At 35.6% G+C, this 27,579-nt stretch overlaps 3 protein-coding genes and 1 long non-coding RNA gene across 14 annotated transcripts; 2 read left to right on the plus strand and 2 right to left on the minus strand.

Annotated features, from left to right (window-relative positions):
* Positions 1 to 21: 21 nt before the first annotated feature.
* LOC111779321 (uncharacterized) lies at positions 22 to 7,574 on the minus strand. Of its 4 annotated transcripts, none has more exons than XR_015413338.1 (3): positions 7,435 to 7,574; positions 7,049 to 7,140; positions 22 to 162 (listed from the first exon to the last, which is right to left on the minus strand). It is a non-coding gene; the product is annotated as an uncharacterized LOC111779321 (long non-coding RNA). The 4 variants fall into 4 exon arrangements; XR_002812674.2 differs by lacking the exon at positions 22 to 162 and adding an exon at positions 3,449 to 3,709; XR_002812673.2 differs by lacking the exon at positions 22 to 162 and adding an exon at positions 3,449 to 3,712.
* Positions 1,709 to 8,708, plus strand: LOC111779317 (protein DETOXIFICATION 43). 6 transcript variants are annotated; one of them, XM_087119085.1, is made up of 13 exons: positions 1,709 to 2,880; positions 4,683 to 4,829; positions 5,121 to 5,638; positions 5,742 to 5,914; positions 5,997 to 6,132; positions 6,229 to 6,325; positions 6,447 to 6,547; positions 6,652 to 6,815; positions 6,953 to 7,024; positions 7,283 to 7,399; positions 7,487 to 7,582; positions 7,662 to 7,783; positions 8,494 to 8,708. In XM_087119085.1, the coding sequence occupies exons 2-13, from the start codon at positions 4,798 to 4,800 to the stop codon at positions 8,546 to 8,548; spliced, it is 1,683 nt and encodes a 560-aa protein (XP_086975211.1). In that variant the 5' UTR covers positions 1,709 to 2,880; positions 4,683 to 4,797; the 3' UTR covers positions 8,549 to 8,708. The 6 variants fall into 6 exon arrangements, with proteins under 6 accessions (XP_086975211.1, XP_086975210.1, XP_086975214.1 ...); XM_087119084.1 differs by having other exon boundaries at positions 4,690 to 4,829; XM_087119088.1 differs by having other exon boundaries at positions 4,720 to 4,829.
* On the minus strand, positions 8,616 to 15,736 carry LOC111779316 (cellulose synthase A catalytic subunit 3 [UDP-forming]). 3 transcript variants are annotated; one of them, XM_023659440.2, is made up of 15 exons: positions 15,365 to 15,736; positions 15,140 to 15,205; positions 14,731 to 14,926; positions 13,701 to 13,924; positions 13,520 to 13,634; positions 13,221 to 13,419; positions 12,878 to 13,144; positions 12,455 to 12,800; positions 12,220 to 12,357; positions 11,537 to 11,662; positions 11,235 to 11,447; positions 10,891 to 11,155; positions 9,853 to 10,055; positions 9,407 to 9,757; positions 8,616 to 9,316 (listed from the first exon to the last, which is right to left on the minus strand). In XM_023659440.2, exons 2-15 carry the CDS (start codon positions 15,158 to 15,160, stop codon positions 8,732 to 8,734), a joined length of 3,249 nt encoding a protein of 1,082 aa, XP_023515208.2. In that variant the 5' UTR covers positions 15,161 to 15,205; positions 15,365 to 15,736; the 3' UTR covers positions 8,616 to 8,731. The 3 variants fall into 3 exon arrangements, with proteins under 3 accessions (XP_023515208.2, XP_023515210.2, XP_023515211.2); XM_023659442.2 differs by having other exon boundaries at positions 15,303 to 15,736; XM_023659443.2 differs by lacking the exons at positions 15,140 to 15,205; positions 15,365 to 15,736 and having other exon boundaries at positions 13,701 to 13,929; positions 14,731 to 14,872.
* A 3,616-nt stretch (positions 15,737 to 19,352) lies between these two features.
* LOC111779322 (folate-sensitive fragile site protein) lies at positions 19,353 to 26,079 on the plus strand. Its single transcript, XM_023659451.2, has 11 exons — positions 19,353 to 19,484; positions 19,588 to 19,655; positions 20,949 to 21,030; positions 21,371 to 21,454; positions 22,188 to 22,227; positions 22,317 to 22,362; positions 22,806 to 22,864; positions 23,857 to 23,924; positions 24,759 to 24,842; positions 24,918 to 24,976; positions 25,607 to 26,079. Exons 1-11 carry the CDS (start codon positions 19,429 to 19,431, stop codon positions 25,690 to 25,692), a joined length of 732 nt encoding a protein of 243 aa, XP_023515219.2. The 5' UTR covers positions 19,353 to 19,428; the 3' UTR covers positions 25,693 to 26,079.
* The last annotated feature ends 1,500 nt before the right edge of the window (positions 26,080 to 27,579 follow it).

Here is a 27,579-nt window from a genome sequence, read left to right on the forward strand (position 1 = left end):
ACTATTTCTTGAATAAAAATCTCTCTAAAAAATAAAATGAAGAGAAATAAGCTTGGAAGCTTGGAGAAAGCATGCTTGGGGAAGCTTTGAGGGAGCAACAATGGAGTCGATTGGAAGCTTGGAGAGAGCGTGCTTGGAGGCTTTGTAAGCTTATTTCGAGATCTATAACGGAGGTTTAAAAAAATTAAGATTGAAGAAATTACGATAAGAATGAAAAATAGGATTTAATAGGAGAAATGTGAATTATTAAAATATTTTTATAATTATTGTGTTGGAAAGGAAAATAAAAAGTGGATATTTTTAATGTTTATTGTGTTCGTAAATAAAGGTGCATTAAATGTAAGGTGTCCCATAAATGTCAGTAAATGTAAGGTGGACCAAAAAAAATTTTCAAATTAGAAAATAATGTGAGTAACATTTTTTTTATTTACTTTTATAATTTAAATGATATATGATGTTTTATACCAAATTAAAATATATGGTGTTAGTTTTTATTTCTAAGTAATTAAAAACTCTACCATTTTTTTAAAGTTCCACATGTTTCGACTGTAACGAGTTCTGGGTGATTGAAAAAGGTTTTGAAATCGTTATTCTCAACATTTGCTATATAAATAATCTTATTCCAAACGATAATTCAAAATGCTGATAATAAAATATCAATTAATTAATTAAAATTAAGGGCAAAAAATTTTCGTTCTTTGAACTTTCATACCCAAAACCCAAACAAAATCATTTTTTTTTACAATAAAAAAAAAGCATTGTTTTAAAAAATGTCCTTAGTGTCTATAAATTAGTGGGTTTTGGAGGTACGGAACTTGTACCTAATAATCCTAAAACACCCACTATTTAAATTTATATTTTCAAGTTGAAAATTAAAATATGGCACTCCATTTTATTTTATTTTTAAAGTTTCACTTGAACATTAATTATTTACAAAGAAAAAAAAAAGGAATTTTTTTAATCATTTTTATTTTTAGTTGGAGTCTCTTTGGTCAACTTTTGATTACATTTCAATTTTAAAATTGCAGAAATTATAAATGTAGTCCAAACATTTTAAAATCTGTTTTATTTGATCTTTAAATTTTAAAAGTTACAAATATAATACCTAATCTTTCAATTTTGTTTAAAATTTTAGAATGAATCAATTAATTTGGTAAAATTTCGAATTTATTAAAGACATAATAGACTCAAAAGCTTAAATTTTAGTTATTTATTTTGAAAAAGGACTTTCCCCAAGCATGGGAAAAAAAGAGGTTAGACGAGTAGTCTCCCAAGGAAATAACAAAAGTTGATTAATTAAATTTAAAAGAGCACTAAAGGGATCGGTAGTGGAATTATCATGTCCAAAATTTGATCTTTGGCTGCTTAATAGAAAATTATAGAATTTTCTGCTTAATACATTTGAATCCTAAATATAAATAATCTTGAACTATCTAAGTTTTGCATTTTCTAGCTCAACTTTCACAAGTGAAGTTCAATCCTAAATAAAGAATTTCAACCAACCTAGTTTTACATTTACTTGTTGAACTTTCACAAGTACACAAATTCCATTTGTATCAACCAACCGGACAATAATTCTATCAATTATCTCTTTAATTCAAAAGTAAATAATCATGCAAGTTTACGTTTTGGGTGAGTAACTGTTAGGAATCACGGATCTTCACAATGATATGATATTGTTCACTTTGAGCATAAGCTCTCATAACTTTACTTTGTGCTTCCCTAAAATGACTCATACCAATGGAAATGGTATTCTTCACTAAATTAACCAATGTGAGGCTCACTTCCAATAATCCTCAACAATAACGCTATGGAATAGAGAAAGTTCTTACTATTCTAATAAAATGATATCTAGGACATAACTTCCCATGTGGACGAAGCTTTGTAGATGAATAAATAGCAAGTAATCTTTCAATTACATTGAAACAGTAAAATAACAAAGACTTTAAAAGTAAAATATCTCAAGCTACAGATGTCCAGGCTTGCACAAATACTGACTTATATGGATGAATCACATATCCAGATTTAATCTTTGAATTATTAAGGAAGCAGTATTGAAGATTGGAATGAATTATGAAAATAACTTTCTGGATACTTAATCTTATAGCTAAGTTACCACATATCTAGGCTCAATTTTCTCTCTCTCATTAATCCAGTGTCATATACCCACTTAACCCAGAAAAAGTGGGTCACTATAAGAACAAAGAAAAATATAAGTTCATTCATATATATACATATAAGAGGCGTGGGGTGTTGGAAATCCTATGTAGTCGCACATTTATCAAAAGAATACAAAATAATATTAAATAAAAAACTAGACAGCTACCTACTCATTAAAGTCACTTCAATCTTTTATGCACTTGGTAGAGTGAGAGAGATTTATGCTCAAAATATTCTCACACATGTAAGTGGAGCAAACTAAAGGTATTATCCATTCCAGACAACTATCTCATTTTACTACATCTGTTTGCTAAGGAAACACGTTGGATACTAAATTTTAGGTATGTGGCCATCCTAGGTTAACTCATTTTCTTTTGAGCTAGGCATAATTGGTATCATATACATTAAATATAACACAAATAGACCCTTAGAAAATGAATCACAAACAAAAAAAAAAAAAAAAAAAAAAAAAATGCATGAATCTAGTGTGCACTAAAGCACTTTAGTTTACGCTTTTGTTCAATTGCAGTGGTGGAATATCCACCACACAGTCAAAGAAAACCATTTAATTCACAAAAGCCATTCTCTCTTTAAAGGTGGTATAAAAGGAAGGGGTGGCTGAGTTTGTTTTGGTGTCCGAAACAAAGCAAGTTGGTAGGGAAGGAAGAGCACAAGGATCAGCTGAAATATCTTTGCTAAGTCAGAGGACTCTAAACGAAGGTTATTATTTATATACATACAAGTTAGTTCATTTATTTTGCATCATAATGATAATTAGCCTCTCTTATACTATTTCATTAATACCTAAACTCTCCTTTTTCTTTGCATAATACCTTCTCATATGTGTGTATACATACATGCATACATACGTACACACATATATATATAGAGGCAAGCATGAAATGGCTCGTAAGTCCTTTGTAGGATACCTTTGGGCAATATATGATGTTTGTATGTGTTATGTGAAAACTTTGCATTGCTTTTTCGTGAGATTAGTTGAGTTTTTGGTCCTTCTTTTGCTCCCTTTACAGGTAAGCAAATTTGGTATGTATGGGCGGATGGAGTTTTGTCTATGGTGTATTGAGTTCCTTTGCAATCTTTTTCTGTAGGAATTTGTTCATTTTGTTCACATATTAATGTGGTCAACTACAACCGACGAAAATAATAATAATAATAATAATATGATTATTAAATTTATGTCTAATTCGTACTGTAAGAACAAAACACAAATTAGTAACATCAGAGTTTAACAAATACAAATATTTTAGATTCTTTTGACACATGAAAATTCTAAAACTTCTCATCTTTTTCACCAAATCCATCTGCTTAACCAACGCTACAAATTAACTAAAATAAATTAATAAAAACAACCCCTAATAATAAAATCAGCATTGGTTTTCTTTAATATTTAAGTAGGGTTTTGGTCACATCAACTTTACATAGAAAATCTAAGATCTGAGAGTTATTTGGTGTAGGAAACAAACGTAGCATTCAGGCTCATCCCCATATAATAATTGCTTTGTTATTTCATGGGCTGTTTTCTTTCATTCTTCTTTGATCCTCGTAAATGAACAAACTGTCAGAGGATGCTTAACTAGTTATTAAATATTCTCACTAAGGCCACATCCATGGAAATCTTTATGGAGTATAATTAATAAACAACTCTATGGATTTCTTGGGTCCCATTTTTTCCTGTGAAATCTCTTTAATCAAGGATCAAAACTCCATATTTTGAGGTTATCTGGGGAAGATTTCAGGAAAACTATTATTATTCAATTACAAGCTAGCTAGGAAGGTTCCCCCATAATAGTCCATCATAGAAGCATATTTTTTTCCTTCTGTTTCCTCCTTGCTTTGGTGTAAACAATATTATTAAATTGTCATCAGCAGAAGGCAGATCTGGGGAGGGTTTCATATGCATGGAATGAACAAAGTGTTAATATTTCCATGTAAAATTCTAAAATCAGAATCAAATTCCTTCAAATGTACTTCTCAAATAAAAGAATCAATGTATATATACATCTAGGCATGAGTTCTTCACCTATTTTCCATGTTCGAATTCTGAAACTAGTGATGGGTATGAACGTATCATTAACATAATCCCCTACAGAACAAAGAACTTAGAGAGGAACGGTTGGCTGAGAATTCATGCATCGTGATTTACCCTGAACATCAGATTGTTCACTTATATAACTCTCCCTTGTGGCTTCTATATTATTTATTGGCAAAGCACAGAGCTCTCAGCATTAGTGGTCCTCGGGGCCAATCCTACACTTGACTCGTAACCTCTCTCTCTCTCTCTCTCTCTCTCTCTCTCTCTAAGTGTGTAAAAACTAATGTAACATACTAAAACTAGAAGTCTTTTCATTCTTTCGGTTGAAAATAATGGTTTTATGCATGGTGTGTCAACTTCAAAGCCTTCAATTTCACTGCCATTCTCAAACTTGCTGCTGTTCCCTCGACATTCAAAACTTTTAGCTGTTTAGAATGTTTATGTACTTGCATAAATGTGCTTTCTAAAGCTTTCAGATCTTCTATTCTGGGATCGGAATTCAACAGCCTCAGTTCAGTTCTACAACACTGCATTATCAGAACCAGAACCTTAGTCTGACCACACAAGGAGAGATCAAGTCGAAGATGCCTGTTAATGTTTTCTTCAAAGACGCAAGGTGCTTTTTCATGTTCCAATCAATTCTCTTCTTAAAATGCTTGATGCTCAAATTTAAATTAAAAATCCCGATCTGAATCTTTCAATCAAAACTTGTAATCTGGTTCATGTGGCTATTCAATGTGGCAAGTTCCTACTATGCCACTTTTAAAAAAATCACTTTTCCCATCTAGGGATTGCCCAAAGAAATTTGTGCCACAAATATCCATTAATTTACTAGATACTCTTTTCCGACCTTGGAAGATACTTTTTCAACTAATGACTAGTATGTTTTAAATGCAAATACATGTAGACGTGTTTTCAAGTTTGACACAATTGGTCGAGAGATCCTGGAAATTGCACTGCCTGCTGCTCTAGCTGTTGCAGCTGATCCTGTAGCTTCTCTTATTGACACTGCTTTCGTCGGCCATCTTGGACCAGTGGAACTTGCTGCAGTTGGAGTATCAATTGCTATATTCAATCAAGCTTCAAGGATTACCATATTTCCACTTGTAAGTATTACAACTTCTTTTGTCGCTGAGGAAGATGCCATTAGCCAGGCTGCCACCAAAGCAGCAAAAGGTGACAAAGGGAACTGCTTGGCTGATGATCATTCAGTGAAAGTGAATGTGCCAGAAGAACATGAGCGCGAGGACAGTGAAAAACTTGCAGCAAAACAAGACTCTGTCAACATGAATCACGAGCCAACAAAGAATATTGTCTCCATTGAACAAGGTGCAGGAAAAGAAAACAAAGAGAGCTCTTCAACAAAAGAGGGAACAGAAGAATCAGGTCCAGATAATAATGGTGCTCTTCAAGATTTGGGAAAAGGTAAAGCAAAACTTGATGGTTACATTTAGGAGATTTTAATAATTTTGATGAGTACTACCCATGTAATTTCTGATTTCCTTTTTTTTTTTCTACCTTTTTCCAGAATCGGGTGCCAACGTAATCAAGTCTACCGCTGCTAAGTCCAAAAAGAAAGAAAAGAAGCAAATTGCATCCGCATCAACAGCTCTGATATTTGGCTCAATTCTAGGTCTCATGCAAGCCATATTCCTTGTTTTCGGAGCCAAATCTTTACTGAATCTAATGGGTGTAAAAGATGTGAGTGCTCCCTGTAACTTAGATGTAGTTCCGTTTTAGATCAAATGTCTCCCTCTAATATTTTGGTACTTACAACAAACAGAATTCGCCCATGTTAGCCCCTGCTCACAAGTACTTAACATTAAGATCACTTGGTGCTCCTGCTGTTCTTCTGTCATTGGCCATGCAAGGGATCTTTAGAGGGTTCAAGGATACAAGAACTCCCCTTTACGTTATCGGTAGGCCTTGCGTTTCCCTTTTCCTCTACATATAGCTGAACCTAGTATATCAACCTCCTATGACTAGCAACCATTTGTTTATATGCCTCTATGTAGTTTTGGGATATACGGTAAACATCATATTGGACCCTATTCTCATCTTTGTGTGCCGTTGGGGGGTCAAAGGTGCAGCTGCTGCTCATGTTCTTTCTCAGTAAGTTTCAATTTCTACGCACTGCCTTGTAGCTGGAACCTTACAACCTTGCTTAAAAATGGCATTAAATTCTTGTCTTGACATTCCAAAAAACTTGTGAGTCTTACTTCAATCCTTCCAGGTACTTTATTGTGTTGGTTCTCTTCTGGAGACTGGTGCAAAAAGTCAATCTCATGCCTCCAAGTCTTAAAGATTTGCAATTTGGCCGATTTCTCAAAAATGGTAAAAATTTCCTAAACAATTCCTAACTCGATACTCCAATACCAAGTAAATAGTGAGATCCCTTAATCTTTAGCTCTTATTGATCTTTGAATGGCTGGGAACAGGAGGGCTCTTGCTGGCAAGAGTTATAGCAGTCACCTTCTGTGTGACTCTAGCAGCAGCACTGGCTGCAAGGCTGGGTCCAATTCCTATGGCTGCATTCCAAACTTGCTTGCAAGTCTGGATGACATCTTCTTTATTGTCTGATGGTTTAGCAGTAGCAGGACAGGTAGTGAAACAAAAGCTTAATTCCCTCAACTCCAAGACGTCATTTCTAAGTGACAATTTATATATGTTTGGCAGGGGTGGGGGAAGTCTTTTAGTTATCTCTTTTATGGTGTATGATTCATTTTCTTGTTCATTTAGGCAATTCTAGCCAGTGCATTTGCAGAGAAAAACTATGAAAAGATAACAGCAACGGCTACCAGAGTATTACAGGTAAGAAATGAATTCGAAACTCACAAATTGGAGAGCATTCTCTTTCTGCTTCAAAGATAACAACACATAGCCACAGTCGCAGAGATCATGAGTACCATGCACTTGCATAACAAAATCTGCATCATCCAAAATCAAAACGGATAGATTAATACAGCCATATTTCAGAACCATGATTATCTATAATAATTCATTCTTCTATTACCACAGAAGAACAAAAACTCAGCTCCTCTAATCAATCTAAAACATTTTATTGGACAGATGAGCTTTATTCTAGGTGTTGGACTCGCTATTTTCGTCGGAATCGGAACATTCTTCGGAGCAGGAATCTTTTCAAAAGACATTCATGTGCAATACCTTATACATCTAGGAATTCCGGTAAATAAACAAATATAGAAAATCTTCATCCTTACAATGCCATTGATGAACTCCTCTGATTCTCATCTTTCTCTGGAAACTCATCAGTTCATCGCAGCTACACAGCCGATAAACTCACTGGCGTTTGTCTTCGACGGAGTAAACTTTGGAGCTTCAGATTTTGCGTACTCCGCATACTCATTGGTAAGTTCTTCAGGATCATCCTCCACCTGCTTGCGAAAACTCCTCGATCGTTACTCAGTTTGCTCATCATATGCTTCAGGTTCTGGTGTCAATTGTGAGCGTTGCATCTCTGTTTCTTCTCTCCAAGAGCAATGGCTTCATCGGGATCTGGTCTGCTTTAACCATCTACATGTTTCTGCGTACGTTTGTGGGCATTTGGAGGTATTCTTTTAATTTTAATTTTTAATTTTCAATAAAATAACACACAAAATAATATAATAATTTTATTTTTTAAATACTTATTATTATACGTATTTCACGAAATTATTTATGAGATAGAAACTAAATTTTAACCGTATCATAATTACGAGGGTTAAATTTGTAATTTAACCTTAATGTTATTATGAAAATAGATATATAATATTTGAGATATTTAATTTCTTTTCGTGAATTTAATCTCATTGTTAATAAATATTAAAACAAATTGAGAATAATTTTACTTTAATATAATATTTATGCTAAATTATTAGAGAAAAAAATTCTAAAAAAATATCTCTATTTTTTTTTTTTTAATATTTTATAAACGTTTTAAAACTTCTTTGAGGGTGAAATTCGTCAAAATACTGGGCGAAAAGCTGACATGGCGGTAACTTAAAACAACCACAATATTTTTCTAAATTAATTTAAAATAACAACATTTTTTACCCAAATAGTAATTTTAAAATATTTATAAAAAAAGTAATATTATATATTTTTTTAAATAATATGATATTTTTTAAAGAAATAAATTCAATGATATTTTTATTTAATAATTTAGTCTATTATTTTATAAGCTCAATTTTTAATGAGCCAAAAAATTCTAAATCTATTCGAGTAAATTTAGTTATTTTTTTTATAAAATAAAAAAAATAACGTTGTTTATATAATTGCAGGATGGGTACAGGAACGGGACCGTGGCGTTACCTCAAGACCCAAAGGCTTCCCTAAAGACAAACTCGATACATATTCCAGCTTCATATCAAACTCTTATATTATAAGATATTACTTTGTCACATTAGTACTTAAAATGGTTATATATTTTCAATACTCTATAGTTTGTATCATATCAAACTCTTATATTACAAGCTATTAGTAAAGCACTTTAAGCCATTACATCCATTTATGGTAAAACTAGCAGTTGATTCCACACTCCTCGACGTCGGGACCTATGACTGTTGTAGTGAACGGATCGATTCTTACCCATAACAACGAGAAGATGGAAGCAAGTAGAATCGACCACACGACGACGATGGTCGGCGTTCTGTTTTGACGACCCATTAAACCTTTCAAGAAGGGATAGAGATGGATGATCACCCAAAAGGCAAAGAATAGCTTGCCAAACAACGGTCCCCATGATTGGTATCCGCTGTTGATTGCATAAGATATGCCTGCAACAACACCAACCAGGTTTACTATAAGGAGTGTAGTTGGTGGAATGAGAAGAGTTGTCCATTTGAACAAGTAAAGCTCGGCAAAGTCGCCATCTTCATCCGATGCCTTGGACGTGACGGTGAAGTTCGTGTCGATTCCAGCTAGAACCTTGAGCAAACCTTGGAAAACAGCAAACAGGTGAGCTGAAACGCCACCGATCACCCAGAATTGTTCGTTTCTCCACCACTCGTCGATCCCGACTCCGCTCCATCTCATCTCGAGAATTCCCGTTGCGAAGATGGAGAGGAAGAGGGATATAAACCATATACTTGCAATGTTACTAATCTGCAAACATATGGAATCAAGTTATGAAGACTCATTAGTGAACAAACATACTGTCGACCTAAAATTCGGGTTTTTTTCGTTATGTCGCACCTGGGGAATAATGAATTTGTTTGTCAGCAGACACACGGCTGGTAACGTACAGTACATGAGAAGAGGAACAGCGGTGATCGGATAGATTGTCGTGTTTACATACGCAAACCTTTCGAGCCATTTGAGCCTTCCACCATAGCCATACCACATAGGGCAATGCCTACTCAGAAGAATCTCCACGGAACCGAGCGCCCATCGAAGAACCTGGTTTAGTCGATCTGAAAGATTGATAGGCGCCGACCCTTTAAAGGCAGGACGTTTTGGTATGCAGTAAATCGACCGCCAACCACGAGCATGCATTTTGAATCCTGTAAGGATATCTTCAGTGACAGAGCCATAAATCCATCCAATCTGCAAACAGACAGAACAATAGCAGACAATGCATCATATGTATTTTGACATGTTCTGTCTGTTTGGAGCAAGAAAGGCAGCAAAAGTCGACAAACCTCAGATCCCCAGTCGGTTTTGTCTTCGTATCCGCAGCTGATAACATGAATAGCCTCCTTCAGAAGAGATTCAGGTGTTGCAGATTGAGGAATGCCGCCGTTTTCCATAAGGGTCGAGGCAACGAAAACAGCTGACTGGCCAAACCTTTGCTCGAGAGTCATATGCGACATTAGCAGTGCCTTCTCATCGTCATATCCAGCACCTGTACACGTAATCTCTTGTTAATTTGTCATAGACAATCTATGTGAGATCCCACGTCGATTGGAGAGAACGAAACATTCTTTACAAGGGCATGGAAACCACTCCGTAAGTTCTAAAAAAAAACATTGAGGGAAAGCCCAAAAATAACAATATCTACTTGCAGTACGTTTGGGTGGTTACAGATGGTATCAGAGCAAAACATTGGGGGATGTGCCAGCAAGGAGGCTAAGCCCTAAAGGAGGGTGGACATGAAACGGTGTGCCAGCAAGGACACTTGATCCCGAAGGGGGTGGATTGGGGGTCCCACATCGATTGGAGAAGGGAACGAGTGCCAACAAGGATGCTGGCCCCGAAGGAGGTGGATTGGGGGGTCTCACATCGATTGGAGAAGGGAACAAATGCCAGCAAGGACGCTGGGCCCCGAGGGGGGTGGATTGGAGGGTCCCACATCGATTGGAGAAGGGAACGAGTGCCAGCGAGGACGCTGGGCCCCGTACCCCGTAGGGGGGTGGATTGGGGGGTCCCACATCGATTGGATAAGGGAACGAGTGCCACAGAGGACACTAGGCCCCGAAGGGAGTGGATTGGGGGATCCCACATCGATTGAAGAACAGAACGAGTGCCAGTGAGGACGCTGGTCCCCGAAGGGGTAGATTGTGAGATCCCACATCGGTTGGAAAGGAAAACGAAGCATTCTTTACAAGGGTGTGAAAACTTCTCCCTAGCAAATGTATTTTAAAAACCTTGAGAGGAAGTCCGAAAGGAAAACCCAAAAACAAGAATGAAGTAAATACCAAAACAATCAAATAGGACAAAATCTATAGGAATCAGTATACCTTCAACGACTTCTTCAACGTCGTCGAGATTGAAAATTGGCACTGTCGGGTCCACGTGCTTGTTCGACTTCTTCTTGTCAGGACTCTTTTTACTTGATTTTGAATTTTTCTTTCTCGATCCACCACAGAGTAACGACAGAACCCCTGGTTTCCGACGCTTCGGTTTGAGAGGAGGTTCGTAACCATACAGTGCAGTTCTATTGAAAACACATCCAGTACCCACATAAACTGGACCTTGAATACCATCTAAACCTCTTAAATTTATCTGAGACAATGAAATCAAAGGAAGAATGAGAACCCAAATGGACTACTTGAATTAAAAGAGGAGCACAGGAATAACTTACATCAAAGAAAACAGTATTACGGTTGGCGTATCGATCGTTCTTATCGATACCGTCAAATCTTTGAGGAAACTGAACATAACAGACATATTTTCCTAGGTTTGGATCCATCATGAAACACATTGCTTCCCTCAACGCCTTGCTATTGTTTATGTAGTGATCACAGTCCAGATTCAACAAGAATGGGCCATTCGTAAGAACAGCTGACACCCGAACCTGCAGCGATATCTTGAACGTTATTTTACTGTATTTTAACGCTCATTAACGTGGAAAAGATATCTTTCTTGTAGCTAGTTAATACTCACAAGAGCGTTCATTGCACCGGCTTTCTTATGATGTTGGAATCCGGGACGTTTTTCACGAGATACATAGACTAATCGAGGCAACTCGTTACCTTCAGAATCCAGTCCACCGTTCTGGCCCAAGAAAACCTGAATATAAATGGCACACAAGGTTGTATTTAATAAGAAAATGTGTAACCCCCCAAGCTCACTGCTAGCAGATATTGTCCTCTTTGGGCTTTCCCTTTCGAGATTCCCCTCAAGGTTTCTAAAACGTGTCTGTTAAGGAGAGGTTTCCACACCCTTATAAAGAATGCTTCGTTCTCCTCTCTAACCGATGTGGGATCTCACAATCCACCCTCCTTCAGGGCTAGCGTCCTTGCTAGTACACTGCCTCATGTCCACCCCCCCTTTGAGGCTCAGCCTCCTCGCTGGCACATAGCCCAGTGTCTGGCTCTGATACCATTTGTAACGGCCCAAGCCCACCGCTAGCAGATATTGTCCTCTTTGGACTCTCCCTTTCGAGATTCCGCTCAAGGTTTTTAAAACGCGTCTGCTAGAGAGAGGTTTCCACACCCTTATAAAGAATGTTTCGTTCTCCTCTCCAACCGACGTGGGATCTCACAAAATGATCATATGTTTATAGACAGGATGAACCTCGAGTACTGATGTAACTGGCTGAGGTCAGTAATAATTGAAAATAGTACCTGGATCATTCCTGGATGGTCTCTAGTATTATTTCCGGGCCATGGCGTTCCATCTTGCATAATCCATCCTTCTTCGGGAACCTTCTGTGCCTTCGATACCAGGCCGTTGATCCGAACCTTAAACTCCTCGTATTCTCTCTGCAATGAAGTGGGGGCCAATAAAATAGCTTCCTCTATCAAAACTTTGTAGATATTTACAGTTTCGGGCGGTTGTTTTTCGGGTTTTAGGCACTACCTTCATCGCTCTTCGATCTTTGACAAACGATGGATGAACTTTATCCTTCAAGTAATCAATTTTCTGAGCGAAGTACCATTCGGGAGCCCGAGGCTCAATGCTGTACTTCTTGCAGAAAGGCACCCATGATCTTGCAAACTCTGATGTCTCAGATAATGCTTCGAATGTCAACATGGCAGCTCCGTCATCAGAGACGTAGCACGAGACCTTGTCAACGGGGTAGTCAACAGCGAGAATGGATAGCACAGTGTTGGCTGTGACAAGTGGAGGCTCCTTCAGTGGGTCAACTGTACTCACGAAAATGTCAACGGCAGCAAGCTGTGACGGTTCTCCTTCCCTATCATATCTATGAAACATACAAATTTCATTGAATTACGAAACCGTTTCGACAATGAAAATAGAGTGGAAAATAACTTTTTCTACCTTAATGCAAGCCGATCGAGATATGTCTCACGGTTTACAGGAAACCACTTCGGAAACTGATCTAATATCCAGGATATTGCAAACCAGATCTCACATATAACAGATACCAGCCATAGAGCGTATGCATTACGTACAGGATTCGTTATTCGGTAGTGCAAGAAAAAGCAAATAATCACGAGCCGAAGAACAATCACCAATCGGTAAGGGTTTATCCTTGATGATGGAATAGAAACCTTTCGCGAGAGAGGCTGACGAGCTTCATCGTTTCTAAAAACGAAAGGAGTTGACATGAAAAACATGAACTTTTTGCATAATATATTGCTCATTTCGAAAAAAAACTTACAATAAGGAATCATCGACAAGCACATCCGTGCAGGCATCGATATCTCCACCTCCCCTTTCGGATGCAGCATGGGCTGTGCTCATTGGAACAGCATTCTTCTCTTGTTTCATCTTCCAGCCATCGACTCTCTCTTTCCAAGCTACGTTGCCTAGCCCTGATGAATTATACTCCTTTGTAGCGTCCACGTCTCGCACATTAGCTGTATCGAGTAGCAACCAAGAATCTCCAAGTCATTTATGATACTTGCATACACCCAACAGCATAGATAGATGTTACGTTACGAAAATGAGAAACTATACGTGATTGGTTGATATCAGCTGCGTAAGAAAGAGAATATATCGGCTTCCCACGAGGATGTCCGGGTGATGCCATTGAATGATGCTCGGGCGATGCAGCTGAAAGTTCTCCGGAAACCTAAAGGTACATAATATTAAGAAAAAGATAGCTCTACTTGCTTTTATGCTAAGGAAATGATATCACCTGCCCATTGGTGAGCAAGGGAATGTGATTTAAAGAAACTTCTTTGTCATAATTTGGAGGCGGGAGATCTTGTGCTTGTCCATATGACATCCGCCAGTTCATCATGTGCTCCTCAATCTTCTGCTTCTGTTTTTGACTTTCAGAAATGTAATTTAAATCAATGGCGTCGTCGTTGTCGTCGTCAAGCTCAACGTCATCTTCGTCGCCTAGAACAGCAGGACTTCCTGTACTAAGAAAGTGGAAGAGGGTATTATTGTAAATAACTTTACGACGTCGAGGTGGTAAGCGATCTTTCAAAGAAATGACGTACTATCCGAAATTTTATCACAAAAGGGTACTCAAATTCGTAACTTCACGATCCTAAATGAGACAGAATAAGCCATTCATGATTTTTAACGGACTCGATATGATGAGACAAACAAGTTGGGGAAAATAGATAACTTTGTAGATCTTATACAGTAACGGCTCAAGCCCACCGCTAACATATATTATACTCTTTAGGCCTTCCCTTTCAGGTTTCTCCTCAAGGTTTTTAAAACGCGTTTGCTAAAAAAAGGTTTCCACACCCTTAAAAAGAATGTTTCGTTCTCCTCCCCCAACCAATGTGAGATCTCACAATCCACTCCTTTAGGAGCCCAACATCCACGCTGGCACTCGTTCCCTTCTCCAATTGATGTGGGACCTCCCAATCCACCCCCCTTCGGGGCCCAACATCCTTGCTAGCACACTATCTCATGTCCACCCCCCTTCAGGGTTCAGCCTCCTCGCCGGCACATCACCCGGTATCTACCTCTGATACCATTTGTAACAGCTCAAGCCTACCACTAGCAGATATTGTCCTCTTTAAGCTTTCCCTTTCGGGCTTCCCCTCAACGTTTTCAAAACGCGTCTACTAGGGAGAAGTTTCCACACCCTTATAAAGAATGATTCGTTCTCCTCCCCAACCGACGTGGGATCTCACATACACACGGAGAAAAACCGACAAATATTGCAAGAAGAAACAGCAACATTATCACATGACAAAACAAACCTTTGTGTCTCTTGTATCTGCTTTTACATTGAGGACAAGACTGATTCCCATCTTTTCTCTCGTACTCATAACATGGTCTGCAAACAGGAAATGTGCAAACATCACAAGCAACAAACACTTCACCCTCAATGGTCTTCCCAACGTTATCTCCACATATTTGACAGGTGTGGGGGCCCATGTTCTTCATAACCTTTGCCTGAGTTCAAATGAGCATCACAGAACACATAGCTGATTAAACTATCTCATAATTTCAACTCTTAAGTGATATCAAATAAACAATTTGGTTAAGAATCAAAGCTTATTTTTATGCTACAAACTGATTTTGAGGAAGAACTTGACATAAACAAAGCTTCCTCTCTTCCTTTCAATCCTTTTTCCCACCAACCAAACAAGTTTTTTCGTAACTTACCACAGATTCTCCTGTTTCCATGGCAGCTGCTGCCTTTCTTTGATCAGATAAGAACAGATATCAATCCTGTAAAGAACCCCAAACAAGAGAAAAACAATCAGTGCAAATCAATAACATTCCAAGCCTCTAAAACCAAGAACACCGGCAAAATTAGTGAACAAACCCCATAAAAAAACAAACCCCAAATCTTCAAATGATAAGAAAAATGGCTACAGAACAACAAACCTCAAAAATATCGAATATAGAAACGGGCAAGAAAGGGCGAGGAATGAGCGGAGTATACAGAATCTCCACTTTTCTCTCTGTTTCAAGAGTCAATAAAGCAGTGGCAAAACAGCTGGCTATAAACAAGCTCACAATGCTGACAGAGAGAAAATGGGTCTGATGAAAGGGACAGAACAAGTGCAAGGAAACGCGAGAATCTCCTCTCTCTCTCTCTCTCTCTCTATCTCTATCTCTCCGCCGTAAGAGACGGTAGCGGACGGCGGAGAGAAAAACGGAGAAGATGGTCACGAGCGGCGCAGCTCAATCATTTGCTCTGCTGCGGGAAGATGGTTTTTGTTTCCGGTAATGGGTTTGTTTGAATTTGAAAGGGTCGCTGCAAAATCCAATTATTCTTTGATAATTAAATTAAGGGATGAAATTTGTTATTATGGACAAGGGAAATTGAAAAAAAATGAGAAGAACAAATCAATGTCTTTTAAGGATGTGGGGTCGTGTTGGCTGATTTTTTGATGGAACCAAAAACCAGCTGTTCAAAACTGACAGTAGATAAGGGTCCAGTCGCAATAATATGTGATTAAATCAAATTGTTAAATTTTGTTATGTGAAATTACAAATTTATCCTTCATTTTGTTAAAAATTGTTCTTTTAGTCCATTAAATTATAAATTTCATTTGGGTATGTTGGACAATGTACAATTTTAATTTCTAAAACTATGAATTATATTTTTGTTTATAATTATGTTGGTATCAAGATCTAAATTTTTGACGTGTCATGTGAATTAATAAAAAATTGTTAAATTTTGTTATGTGAAATTACAAATTTATCCTTCATTTTGTTAAAAATTGTTCTTTTAGTTCATTAAATTACAAATTTCATTTGGGTATTTTGGACAATGTACAATTTTAATTTCTAAACTATTGAATTATAAAAATTGTTTATAAGTATGTTGGTATAATATAATTTCTAAAAATTGTTAAATTTTGTTATGTGAAATTACAAATTTATCCTTCATTTTGTTAAAATTGTTCTTTTAGTTCATTAAATTATAATTTTCATTTGGGTATTTTGGACAATGTACAATTTTAATTTCTAAACTATTAAATTATAAAAATTGTTTATAATTATGTTGGTATAGTTTAATTTCTAAAATTGTATTTTGTAATGTAAAATTACAAATTTATCCTTCATTTTGTTAAAAATCGTTCTTTTAGTTCATTATATTATAAATTTCATTTGGGTATTTTGGACAATGTACAATTTTAATTTCTAAACTATGAATTATATTTTTCTTTATAATTATGTTGGTATCAAGATCTAAATTTTTGACGTGGCATGTGAATTAAATAAAAAATTGTTAAATTGGCATGACGTGGCAAATAATGCTTAAATAATTAAATTAATAATTTTGGCTTTTATTTCACTCTTTCTCCCCTTTTGCCAACATTATCCACAAAAGTACAATCCCTCAAAAGAGATGCTTGATTTGCAAGGAGCTATGTGTCTTTTTTGTTTTAAATTATAAAGTTTTATTTATTTTTGGACCATATAATATAATATATTAATTTTAGAAGCAACCACAAATAAATCTTTAAAATGGGACGGTGGGACGTAAATAGATCGAAAACTTTATCCTAATAAATTATTGTATCCAACATTGCTGGCTCGACGTTCATAACGAACCATGTGATCCATAGAAAGACATCGTTATCTTATATTAAATTAAAAATAGATATTTTTTTGTTATGATACAAAAACATTCACCCCATGTTAAAATCTAATAAAGTTTTATACGTTCGGCTCCTTGCGAAGTATAACTTACATCCACACATCTGATTGGGGAATGGGGCAACGCCCATGAAGCTCGGGCAGAAAGGGAAGGTCTATCGTGTCATCTTCCCGATTATCCATCGTGATCGAATTTCATTTGGAGCCTTCATAGTTGCCGCCCCTTTAGAGATAAGGAGAAGTGAGGAGAGTGTTAGATGATGAAAGTCTCACCTTCGCTAATTTATGGAATGATCATGGGTTTATAAACAAAAAATAATCTCTCCATTGGTGTGAGGCCTTTTGGAAAGCCCAAAACAAAGTCATGAGAGCTTATGCTCAAAGTGGACAATATCATACCATTGTGGAGCGTCGTGTTCGTCTAACACAGAGCTTGTAGGCATAGGCATAGCGAGGGGAGTATCTTTACGGAAGATGAAATCATTAACGAGGAAACACGAAGACATTGAAATTGGACAGCAATGGTTCACTGACAAGCTCGTTTTGATCCTAGATGCAGTAAATTTGAATCTTAAAACACCATCACAAACGATACTGCGCATTCACGAGTGGTAAGACACCACCTAACTATACGAACAGCTAAAATTTAAAGATTTTATCATACATATTTTGATGTTCTATTTTGATGTTCGGGTATAAAATTTAGCATTATCTTACTATTGAAATTCATGTCATCGATAAATTTGCTATCAAATAATTGAAGATGATGGAGCCCTCGAGTATCGAACCTACAATTTGACCTAGCTATTTTACCCTAAATTGACAAGGCAAGACCATGGCTTGTTAATTGGGGGAATAGATCTTTCCTTATGAAAAGGGTGACATCCATGGGTCCATGACATCTAGATTAGGGACAAAATGGTGGATAGGAGTAGTTATTGATTTGGTTGTTGTTATTACTTTTGTGATCATTGAAGTGACCTCCATGGCAAGTTTGTGGCAACCAAATCAAGGATGACAACGATCTTCGACCCCGTGAACTATTGTTTATCGTTAAAAAAAAATATTTATTTTGGAGGCGGGAGTTAGTGGAATTATATCATGTTTTGACTTGATCTTTCGAGACTTTTGTTTCATAGTTTGAGTTTGTTATCGTGTTTTAGTTGGTTTTACACCTCGTCTTAGGTCTTTAAACCATTTTTGTGAGATCTCGTATCGGTTGGAGAGAAGAACAAAACATTATTTATAAAAGTGTAGAAACCTCTCCCTAACATATGCGCTTAGAGAGGAAATTCGAAAGGGAAAGCCTAAAGAGAACAATATCTACTAGTGATGGACTTGAGCCGTTACAAATGATATTAGAGCCAGACACCGAGCGATGTACCAGCGAGGAGGCTGAGTGTCACGGTCATGCTTGTCCAAGGCATGTTGCCCATGACCGCATGCCCATAACAAGCCAAACCCTTTATGTCTTTTCATATTCTAGTGTTTTACTTTTGTATTTCTAGGAAGTATGACGTTTCATAAATATCATGTCTAGGCCTGTCAGACATGAAATGCCTCCGAATGTATATAGGGGGATACGACTAGTTGTCAACTTCTCCCTACCCAAGGTTATATACTTTGAGCCGTTGTTATTTCTCTCTTGCTTGTTTATATAATGTCTCTTTCAAAAATCTCTCTCTGCCCTCGTTTTCTAAAACATTCTCTTAAAATCGAGGCCAGAGGCTAGAGCATACGTTGCTTGGTCGTAGGCGACGTAAGAACGAATTAGCTTAGCTCACTTATCGTTGGAAAGTGAGTGCCGCACAATCGTAAGTCCGCTGCCATCAAGAGTGCGATTGTGACACTGAGCACCGAAAGAGGGGTGGACACGAGACGATGTGCCAGTAAAGACGTTGGACTCCAAAAGGGGGTGAATTAGAGGTCCCACATTGATGGGAGAAGAAAACGAATGCCAGTGTACTAGGTGTGGGCTTGAGCTCATACAACACGGATATTAGTATATAATATTTGAACTTTTATACTCGTCTTCAAATGATATGTTTTAATCTTTAAACTTTATTTAAATTACTAAAAAAATAATAATAACAAATATTAAAATGATTTTATATAAAATTTATTAATTTTGATTTTGAGCAGAGTTCATCTCTATGACCAAATTTGTGTTAAATCCATTCGTTCGTGAAGTTTGGGCCCATGAATAAGCAGTAGTAAAGCCCAGCCCAGTTAGTGGCCCAAAATCATTGTTGTTTGGGCCTCGGTCCGATTCAAACAAGAGTAGAGACGGAGCTTTGGGAGTCACCAAATCACGGCGAATTCCAAAGCTTGGCGCGGCCATGGCATCGTTCGGCTCCCTGAAGAACGCCATTTTCGAAAGAGAAGAGAGAAAACAGTGCGTTCTCTTGTCGTTGATCTTTCTTAACATGTCCATAGCTCATTCCCCTGGAGGCTTCTCTGTTAGTTAATTTTATTTCATATTCTTGAAAATGTTGCAGACAGTACCAGGCTCATGTACGAGGGCTCAATGCTTACGATCGCCACAAGAAGTTTATGCATGATTATGGTGAGATTTCGACTGTGTTAATCCTTACCGAACTTTTCGTTGTGCATTTTTGTGTAATTAATGAGCATTTGCGATGGAAGCGATTGGATTGATGATTGTGGCTTAATTATTCGTTGCTTTAGTAGTTTTGACCTGTGGCCTTATTTTTTCAACATGAATAATTAGTTACTAGCGAATTTCTGCTCAGTTATGGAAGTGATTAAGAGCAATTGTTTTGGTTTGAGCTTATTCGGATTTTGTCTATCTTGGTTGCAAATGGATAGAGTGACAACATGGTCATTGGTCCGTTGCTCTAAGAATTGTTAAGTAAAGTTTATCAAGTTAGCCTACAAGCTTATCAGTTGACAGACGGACGTGAAGGAAGCTTGCAAATATTGAGCCCCTTATTTGCATATCCTGGAGTCCCAAAGCAAAAGAATGATGAACAGTTTCCTTCACTAAGATGACAGGAGGCTACAGTCATCCTTACATACATTTTGATGCAGAGATTTCTCAGCTAACCTTGAGATTAGTTCAAGTACATTAAGCATATTACAGACCTTAATTATGCCTCTCGCCTTTGGCCTTTAGCCATGAACTCCAGTAGGGTAATAAAATTTCTTATTTAGAGACTAGAGTAAGTGAAAAAAAGAAAAAGAAAAAGAAAGAAAGATATCAATCCCAGGAAGGACAAATGTTTTGGTGGGGCAGGAGTGTTTGTATATGTCGAGTGAGGTAGTGAAACTTCAATGTGATTATGCAAGTCTTACCTCATTTGAGTCCTCTATTTTTAAAAAATATTTTCTTACAATTATAGATGTGGCTAAGACTAATATTCTTAAAAATGACTGAACTATGGTAGTCTGTTCTCATGCTTGATAACATATTTTCTCTAGGTAAGGAGAAGATTTTATATATTTGTGCGAAATGTATAGTATTAAGACTTCAAGTTGGTTTGATATCAAAGTAGGTTTTTTCTATAATTTCATGCTTCTCAAAGACAGCTGATCTATTTATAAAAAGGTAGACTTCGAACCGAGACTGTAATTTGTAATTTGAACAGTATGTTGGTTAGGCTCATGGATTTTCATTTTCATATTTTCTTTGTACATGGCAACCTTTTATTTTCCCATGGCACTAGACAGAGAGCACCATATCTTAAAACATCTGAAATATGTCAAATTCATGTCAGACAATGGACTAGCGAATAGACATATCTTCAATTTTTTAATAGCTCCTTTGTCGTTAGTAGATTACTGGATTTTATGTAGTTATTTTTAAGCATTTGAATTGTGTGGTCTTTATTGGTTTCAGTTCATTTCTACGGGAAAAATAAATCTAGGGAAGAAAATTTTCCTATTAAGACTGATCAAGACACCTTGAGGGAGGGCTACCGGTATGTTCCCACTATTCTTTCTATGACAGTCATGGTATAGTTCCTCACTTATGCAACATGTTATGATCAGATTAGAGGAGTTTTCATTTGGAAATGAACTAGGTTCATACGGGTAGTGGCTTCGAAATAGTTATCTATTATGGATATTGTAAAGTTGATGAAATACTGTGAATAATGGTAACTGTATATGAACAGAGGATTATTTCTGGAAAGATCTGTTTTGCTTCATCATAGGATGCCCATTACTTTGGTGTATACATTACAGATACTTTACACCATTCATTGATTAAAATTCTTCTTCAGTAAGTTTATAGGCTATTTTGAATTAATTGTTATTAAGGTTCATTCGTTCTGAAGAAGATGACATGGATACATCATGGGAGCAGAAGCTGGTGAAGCGATATTATGATAAGCTTTTTAAAGAGTATCCTTTGTATAGCCCAATGTTATATTTTTTTGGGCTTTAGCTGTTTGTTATATAGGTTAAAATAAAAATTTAGATGTGGTTTTGTTTTCGTCTTTGATTTCTATTTGATGGTTGAACTTTTGAACTTTAAATTTTAGTCGGTGAACTTTTTTCCACATTTTTTAGTAACACTTTTTTTTGGTTACTTAATATTCAAAATCTTAATTTTAGTCCTGAAGCTCTTTTTTTAAAAAAAACTTACATTTAATCTCTATTGTAAAGGTGATAACGTGAATATGATGTATAAAATAAAGGGGTTACATTGCATTTCTAGAAATTTAAAGAAAGAGGATTTGAAATGAGATTGTAAAAGTTTAACGACCAAAATGAATAGTGGATTAAAATTGAATAACCAAAATCAGAATGTTCAGAGTTAAGGGACGAAGGTAGATACTAGGTAAAAGTTTTAAGACCAAAACTACATTGAAATCTAAATAAGATACTGTGTACCATCGCAATACTTGTATCTGTTAAGGTTTTCTTTTACTAGTAACTTTTGAATAGTTTTCTTTAATATGCTTTTTAAGGGCTAAATTGCTATTGGGGAAACTGGAATAGTTAAATTTGGTTCCCTATTTAGTTACTTTATTTCCAGCAATGTGCAATGCTTTTGATTTCTAGAACAAAATTAATAATATTTTTATGCCTGTGTGAGAGGAAATCAGATTTTGTTGCCTTAAATTCGTTGAAGATACTGCATAGCTGATATGACACAATACAAAAGTGGGAAGGTGAGCATATGGAATTTTCTCACTACAATTTTCAGTTTCTCGCTGAAATCGTCACTTGAAATATTTACTATTAAAATTTTTCCTTATAGATTGGTCTCAGGTGGCGTGTAGAGAAGGAAGTAATGTCTGGCAAAGGTAAAAAAAAAAAAAAAAAAAGAAGAAAAATTATCCATTCTTTAGTAGTTTCTGCCCTCTTTTCATTCATCTATTTAAAAAAAAAAAAAAAAAAAAACTTTTAGTATGAATTTCCATTTTCCTACTCGTTGTAAGGTTGGTTGCCTCTTCATTTATTATTTACTCTAGTTTAAATTTCTGTTTCTCTGGCTAATTAGTCGGTGGTCAGTAGCCTTAAAAAATTATTCCACTTCTCTAAGTACCTTTTTTGTTATTTTGGATATTGGAGCTACCTCCTCTTTTTTAAACGTGCATATAGAATTGTATAAGTTGCATTTTTTTTCACAATTTATCCAAAGACATTTAATAGTCGAGAAGTACACAATTTCCTCTTGGCTGTAATCTTTATCTTTTGCCTTGGCTTTGTGGTTGAGCTTTTTCTTGACCATTTTTTCTTCTGTCAGGGCAGTTCATATGCGGTAACAAGCATTGTGATGAGAAAGATGGTTTAGCAAGCTATGAGGTGAAATTAATTTACATCTAGATACTAAAACAAAATATAAAAAATGTTTTATTCAATTTATATCTAGATGCTAGCTTTAGCTAGTTTTCTACTTCAGCATATCAGAAAGAGATTTTTTTTGGACAGTGATAAACTTGATAATGTACAAATAGGAACATATTATTTGGAATTCTGGGACCAGAGGAGATATATAACAAGGATTAATAGTTCTTAAATTGGTACAATTGTTCAGCTGATTCTTGCACTGCCCATCACATCTCACGACTCTGTTGAATTGAAAATATTATTTTCTTAAGCGTAACAGCTTAAGCTGTCAGGTGTAATTGCGATATGACATGGTGTCAAAGGAAGAAGTCTTGAATTGAATATGTTGTCATTCTCAGTTGGTTAATAATCTATGTACTAGACTTTTTGAATCGAAATCAATATTCAAGGCCACGCAAGAAAGAGTGAATTGAAAAGATTAAGCTTAACATAGCGTAATAGTTTAAACTTTTTTAGTCTGGTTTTGACTTGGCTAGATGTGCTTGATCAACATTCTGTTTGGGCATGTCTGTCCTTTCTTTTTCTGCAAACTTCGAAGTACCAGCTGAACTTACTTCTACATGGTCAGATCAATAATTTATCCGTTCGACTGTAATTGTTTCTTCATGAGGCAAAAGATGGCCTATATGGCTAGGAAAAGGACTTCAGAAAAAGAAAGAGACAGGCTTAAAATTTTCTTTTATAAATACAGGAACGATCATGAGATTGTAATGCTCGAAATCCATGTGGTTGCAAGCTGTTAGTGCAACTGTTATTGGCATTGATGTATACAGGAAAATGCCAATTTTTTCTATCGCAATTTTATTCTTCATAATGATATCTCTAATGAGCTGGGATGTTCAAGTTTTAAATTGTTTCCTATTTGTTACAGAATTAAAATTTTAAATGACCCATGTTGGCTGCTTCTAGTTGTTACTGCAAATCTTTTTACTTCCCTGTTATTGCAGGTGAACTTTTCTTATTTTGAAGTAGGAGAAAACAAACAAGCCCTTGTAAAGCTGGTAACTTGTGAGAGGTCGGTGGCCCTTTTTTATGCTAAGGTTCCCCATTCTATTTCTTTTTCCCATCGGCGACTATGTTGTTTGTTTCAGCACTTCTATGATGTCGTGTTCTTTTTAAAATTTTTATTCATTATGCAATCCATGGAAGCCTTTAAAATTCCATTATACTATCAAATGCTGTTTGTTCCTAAAATGTGATTTGATCTCATGGAATATCACTGTCTATTTTTAGCTGATTGAAGGATGCCTTTAGGTCATACTATAACATATTGGTATTGTTTTCACAATCAAGGGCCATATGTTTGGCCAAGAATTTCATTTATTCTTCTGAGGTGATTGAAGCCGAAAATTATACGAGTTACTTTAGCATTCATAGAGGTGCAAATGATTGATTGCTGAATTAAATAATTAATTGGAATCTGAATATATAATATCATTAAATGCAGTTCTATTAAGTCCATTTTGCATGATTTTGAATGTCATATAGCTATCTGCATTTATTTATAGGTTTTATTTTCTGCTTGGATATGGTTGAATTAGTTGCTATTTTGTTTCCATCATCCCATACTTCCATATCTTATATTTTCATCGATTGCGGTAATATGATGTTAAATGCTAAATATAAAGCAAGCAACTATTTTCACTGTAGTAAATGTTTGTTTGGAATCTGAATTAAAAAAAAAATTGATTTGTCAAATTGGAATCTAACAATTTTCTCACCAAGCTCCCTGTTGACCAAAACCATTGTCTTCGATTCAATTTTTCTATTTTCATATTATCTCAAACTTATGTTTCTTTGTAAGATTTATTTACCAACGTTTTCTACCATCTTGGATAATTTGGAATAGATGCTCAAAGAAGCTTCACTACAAGAGAAATAAAGAAAAGGAGAAACTGGAAAGGATGGAGCAAGAAATGTCCAAAAGAAAGAGGTGCTACTCAAAATTGTAAGGTGCAATTTTGTAATTGTCAAGTTTTACAGAAGCTGACTTTATATTTACTTCCAGGCCAAGTGATGACAGTTCAGATAGTGAGGATGCGGGGAGCAGAACAAGGAGGAGAAAAGGTCTGATGAAGTGCCTTTTTACACCATTACGCATGAGAGTTTTTTTTGAAGAATTTAAAAATATCGTGCCCCTTCGAGCGTTTGTTAAATTATAGAGGAAGACCATTTACTAGGCTTGGTGCCATACTGTCAGATTCATTTGATAGTGTGAAAAGTTGGGTCTGTAATTGAAATCAGAGAATCACTTTGATAATTTGTAGTGTAAGGAAATATAGAAAGATAACCGAAGTCGTTAAGAGGACTCTGAAACCTCTCTCACCGACATACTCGAGCGTCCTTAGCTAATGACTTGCACTGTCCATAATTTCATTTCTTTCCTATCAAAATAGACTAGAAACTATTGGCTAGATTGGCCAGAGGATCTTGTGGCTGAATATCAATAAAGCTCTTATTTAGAATGAACAGAAATGCTAGAATTTTTCAGTACGAAGAAAGAAGCCCAGAAGCATTGTTAGATATTTCCATCTTTATAGCTTTATATTGGTGTGAAGAATTTTCACCTTTTTACAACTATAGTTTAAACATTCATCCTTTTGTAACATTTCATATTAGCAATGAAATGGCTTCCTATCCGAAATAGATGAACAAACCTAAGAATTTTGTTAATACCCTTTTGCCTTCTCTATGCAGGAAAGAAGGCATCAACATCATCAAGGGATCCTAAAGCTGATGATAAAGAGGACTTCGATGAATATCTGGAAGGAATGTTTCCATAATGTTGATGCCATTTTTCAAAATGTGGATGGATATGGACCTCAAGCTGCACTTCCGTTCTCCACGACTATTACTCTCAGTATCCACTTCCTTGAAACCTTTTCGAAGACGACAAATGCCTGTGGCTGTACGTATGCACTTTTTTTCTGGCAATTTATATCTCAACTTGAAACATCATGTGTGTGTGTGTGTGTTCTAATAATGGTTTAATTGTAGTCTTGTCACGGTCTATATAACTTGTTCTGTTAATGAGCTGTGAAGCATGTATTTTTGCCCAAAGCCACTAGTAGAAAGGCTCATACTTTCCCTTGGGAATGAAATGGGCAAAACTGAAAAACCAACCCCACCCGACTCAAACCCGATAAAATGAACATTTGTTGGTCGATTTAGTCTCCCATCTATTCAATGTTCATTCGCTGCCCCCCTTTTGACCATCGTCTCCCTCACTATCACCAACAACCCTTTTCGTTTCGATTGGATTGACCTTTGTTAGCTTCCTCGGATGAACTTCATGACTGATTGAGATTGCTTACTCCTAAGAGGACTTTTGATGAGGATATGTCCAATTGTCTGGTTAGTGAGTGGTGGGTGGATGTTAGAACTTCACATCCAGTTAGCCATTTTTAATTGATAAGGGTATATTTTGTCTGCATTTTGGTTTTTTTTAATGAAGATTTATAGGATGTTATTTTGAACTTTTTAAATTATTTTTAATATGAATAGTTTAACCAGAAATAAATGCTATTTAGGGGTCTGACTTTCGTAATTTTAACTTAAATTTGGTTCTCCGAATTCATATAATAAATATTACTTAAAAAATAGAGAAATTTAAATTTAAAAAAGAATCATTCAAGTTTAAGATTGATAAAGACAATTTAGAAAAACCAAAATATGTCATAGTTTTAGAATGGCTATAAGGGAGTTTTAAAGGGTTCTTGTTAATATGGCTATAGGGGTTTTAAAGGGTTCTTGTTATAAAAATATTAGTTGAAATGTCTGTAAAAAGTACCCCTTTTGAAATGAAGTTAAATTTATAGGAATATATATTTAACTTAACAAATAAATATGCATATTTTTTTTTTAAATTAGTTTAAATTTCTTGAGTTATTTATTTTTGTAAGAAAATATTAATAAGGTCCACATATTGATAGGTCATTTTTAGGTTTTTTTTTTATTATTTTTTATTTCTATGATATAATATACATGTTGATTAACTCTGATATTTGAAAATATAAGTCAATAAAAATTTAAATCGATATAATATGTTTAATATATCAAGTGGAGACACTTCTTTTTTTTTTTTTTCAAAGTAATTTCTAATTTGTCTGTAAAATTTTTTTTGGATCTTTCAACTTTATCTAAGAATAGTTTGGTTAGTCGGTTAATTGGTCACATTTTATTCATGAAATGGGTTGGATTGATATTAGATTGGATACAGTAAAATAATTCTATTAGATCTAATAAGTACCTTGTGTCAGAATTGAAAAATTCTATGGCTCGAATCTTTAGTATTCTCTTATTTATTACATGTGTCTACTATTTAGGAAGAATACCGTCACGGAGAGGACTAAATAGGAACAAGAGGGATTCACCGAAGAAGATACTTCTTCTTCCACTTTTTTAGATGAAAAGGAGGATCTGGATAAAATCGATGAAACAAAAGAGATTCGAGTGAATGGAAAGTAAAAAAGAGATCCGAGTGAATCAATTAAATCCTTTTATTAAAAAAAAAAAAAAAGTTAAAAATTGATTTTTTAAAAAATATAGTTGTGGATTATTAAATTATATTTTATTAATAAATTTGTTTATGGATTTGTGATGTCACCTTGAAATATAGCTACGTCTTAAAAAATATTGAATAAATTTCAACTGATTTTTATTTATTTTTA

This window comes from Cucurbita pepo, chromosome 17 (assembly GCF_057944985.1).
Source record: "Cucurbita pepo subsp. pepo isolate OVF chromosome 17, ASM5794498v1, whole genome shotgun sequence".
Lineage (NCBI taxonomy): Eukaryota > Viridiplantae > Streptophyta > Magnoliopsida > Cucurbitales > Cucurbitaceae > Cucurbita > Cucurbita pepo.

What these genes read in the sequence shown, in the direction of transcription:
- LOC111779316 (XM_023659440.2), bottom strand. Translation starts at nt 15,160, where the DNA reads ATGGAAACAGGAGAATCTGTG. An exon ending in TGGAAACAGGAGAATCTGTG is followed by an intron (nt 14,927 to 15,139) that starts GTAAGTTACGAA and finishes ATTTGAACTCAG; the next exon opens with GCAAAGGTTATGAAGAACAT. An exon ending in CGTTGAAGAAGTCGTTGAAG is followed by an intron (nt 10,056 to 10,890) that starts GTATACTGATTC and finishes TTACGTGTACAG; the next exon opens with GTGCTGGATATGACGATGAG.
- LOC111779317 (XM_087119085.1), top strand. Translation starts at nt 4,798, where the DNA reads ATGCCTGTTAATGTTTTCTTCAAAGACGCAAG. An exon ending in GTTTTCTTCAAAGACGCAAG is followed by an intron (nt 4,830 to 5,120) that starts GTGCTTTTTCAT and finishes AAATACATGTAG; the next exon opens with ACGTGTTTTCAAGTTTGACA. An exon ending in ATCTAATGGGTGTAAAAGAT is followed by an intron (nt 5,915 to 5,996) that starts GTGAGTGCTCCC and finishes TACAACAAACAG; the next exon opens with AATTCGCCCATGTTAGCCCC.
- LOC111779322 (XM_023659451.2), top strand. Translation starts at nt 19,429, where the DNA reads ATGGCATCGTTCGGCTCCCTGAAGAACGCCATTTTCGAAAGAGAAGAG. An exon ending in CACAATACAAAAGTGGGAAG is followed by an intron (nt 22,228 to 22,316) that starts GTGAGCATATGG and finishes TTTTCCTTATAG; the next exon opens with ATTGGTCTCAGGTGGCGTGT. An exon ending in CAGAACAAGGAGGAGAAAAG is followed by an intron (nt 24,977 to 25,606) that starts GTCTGATGAAGT and finishes TTCTCTATGCAG; the next exon opens with GAAAGAAGGCATCAACATCA.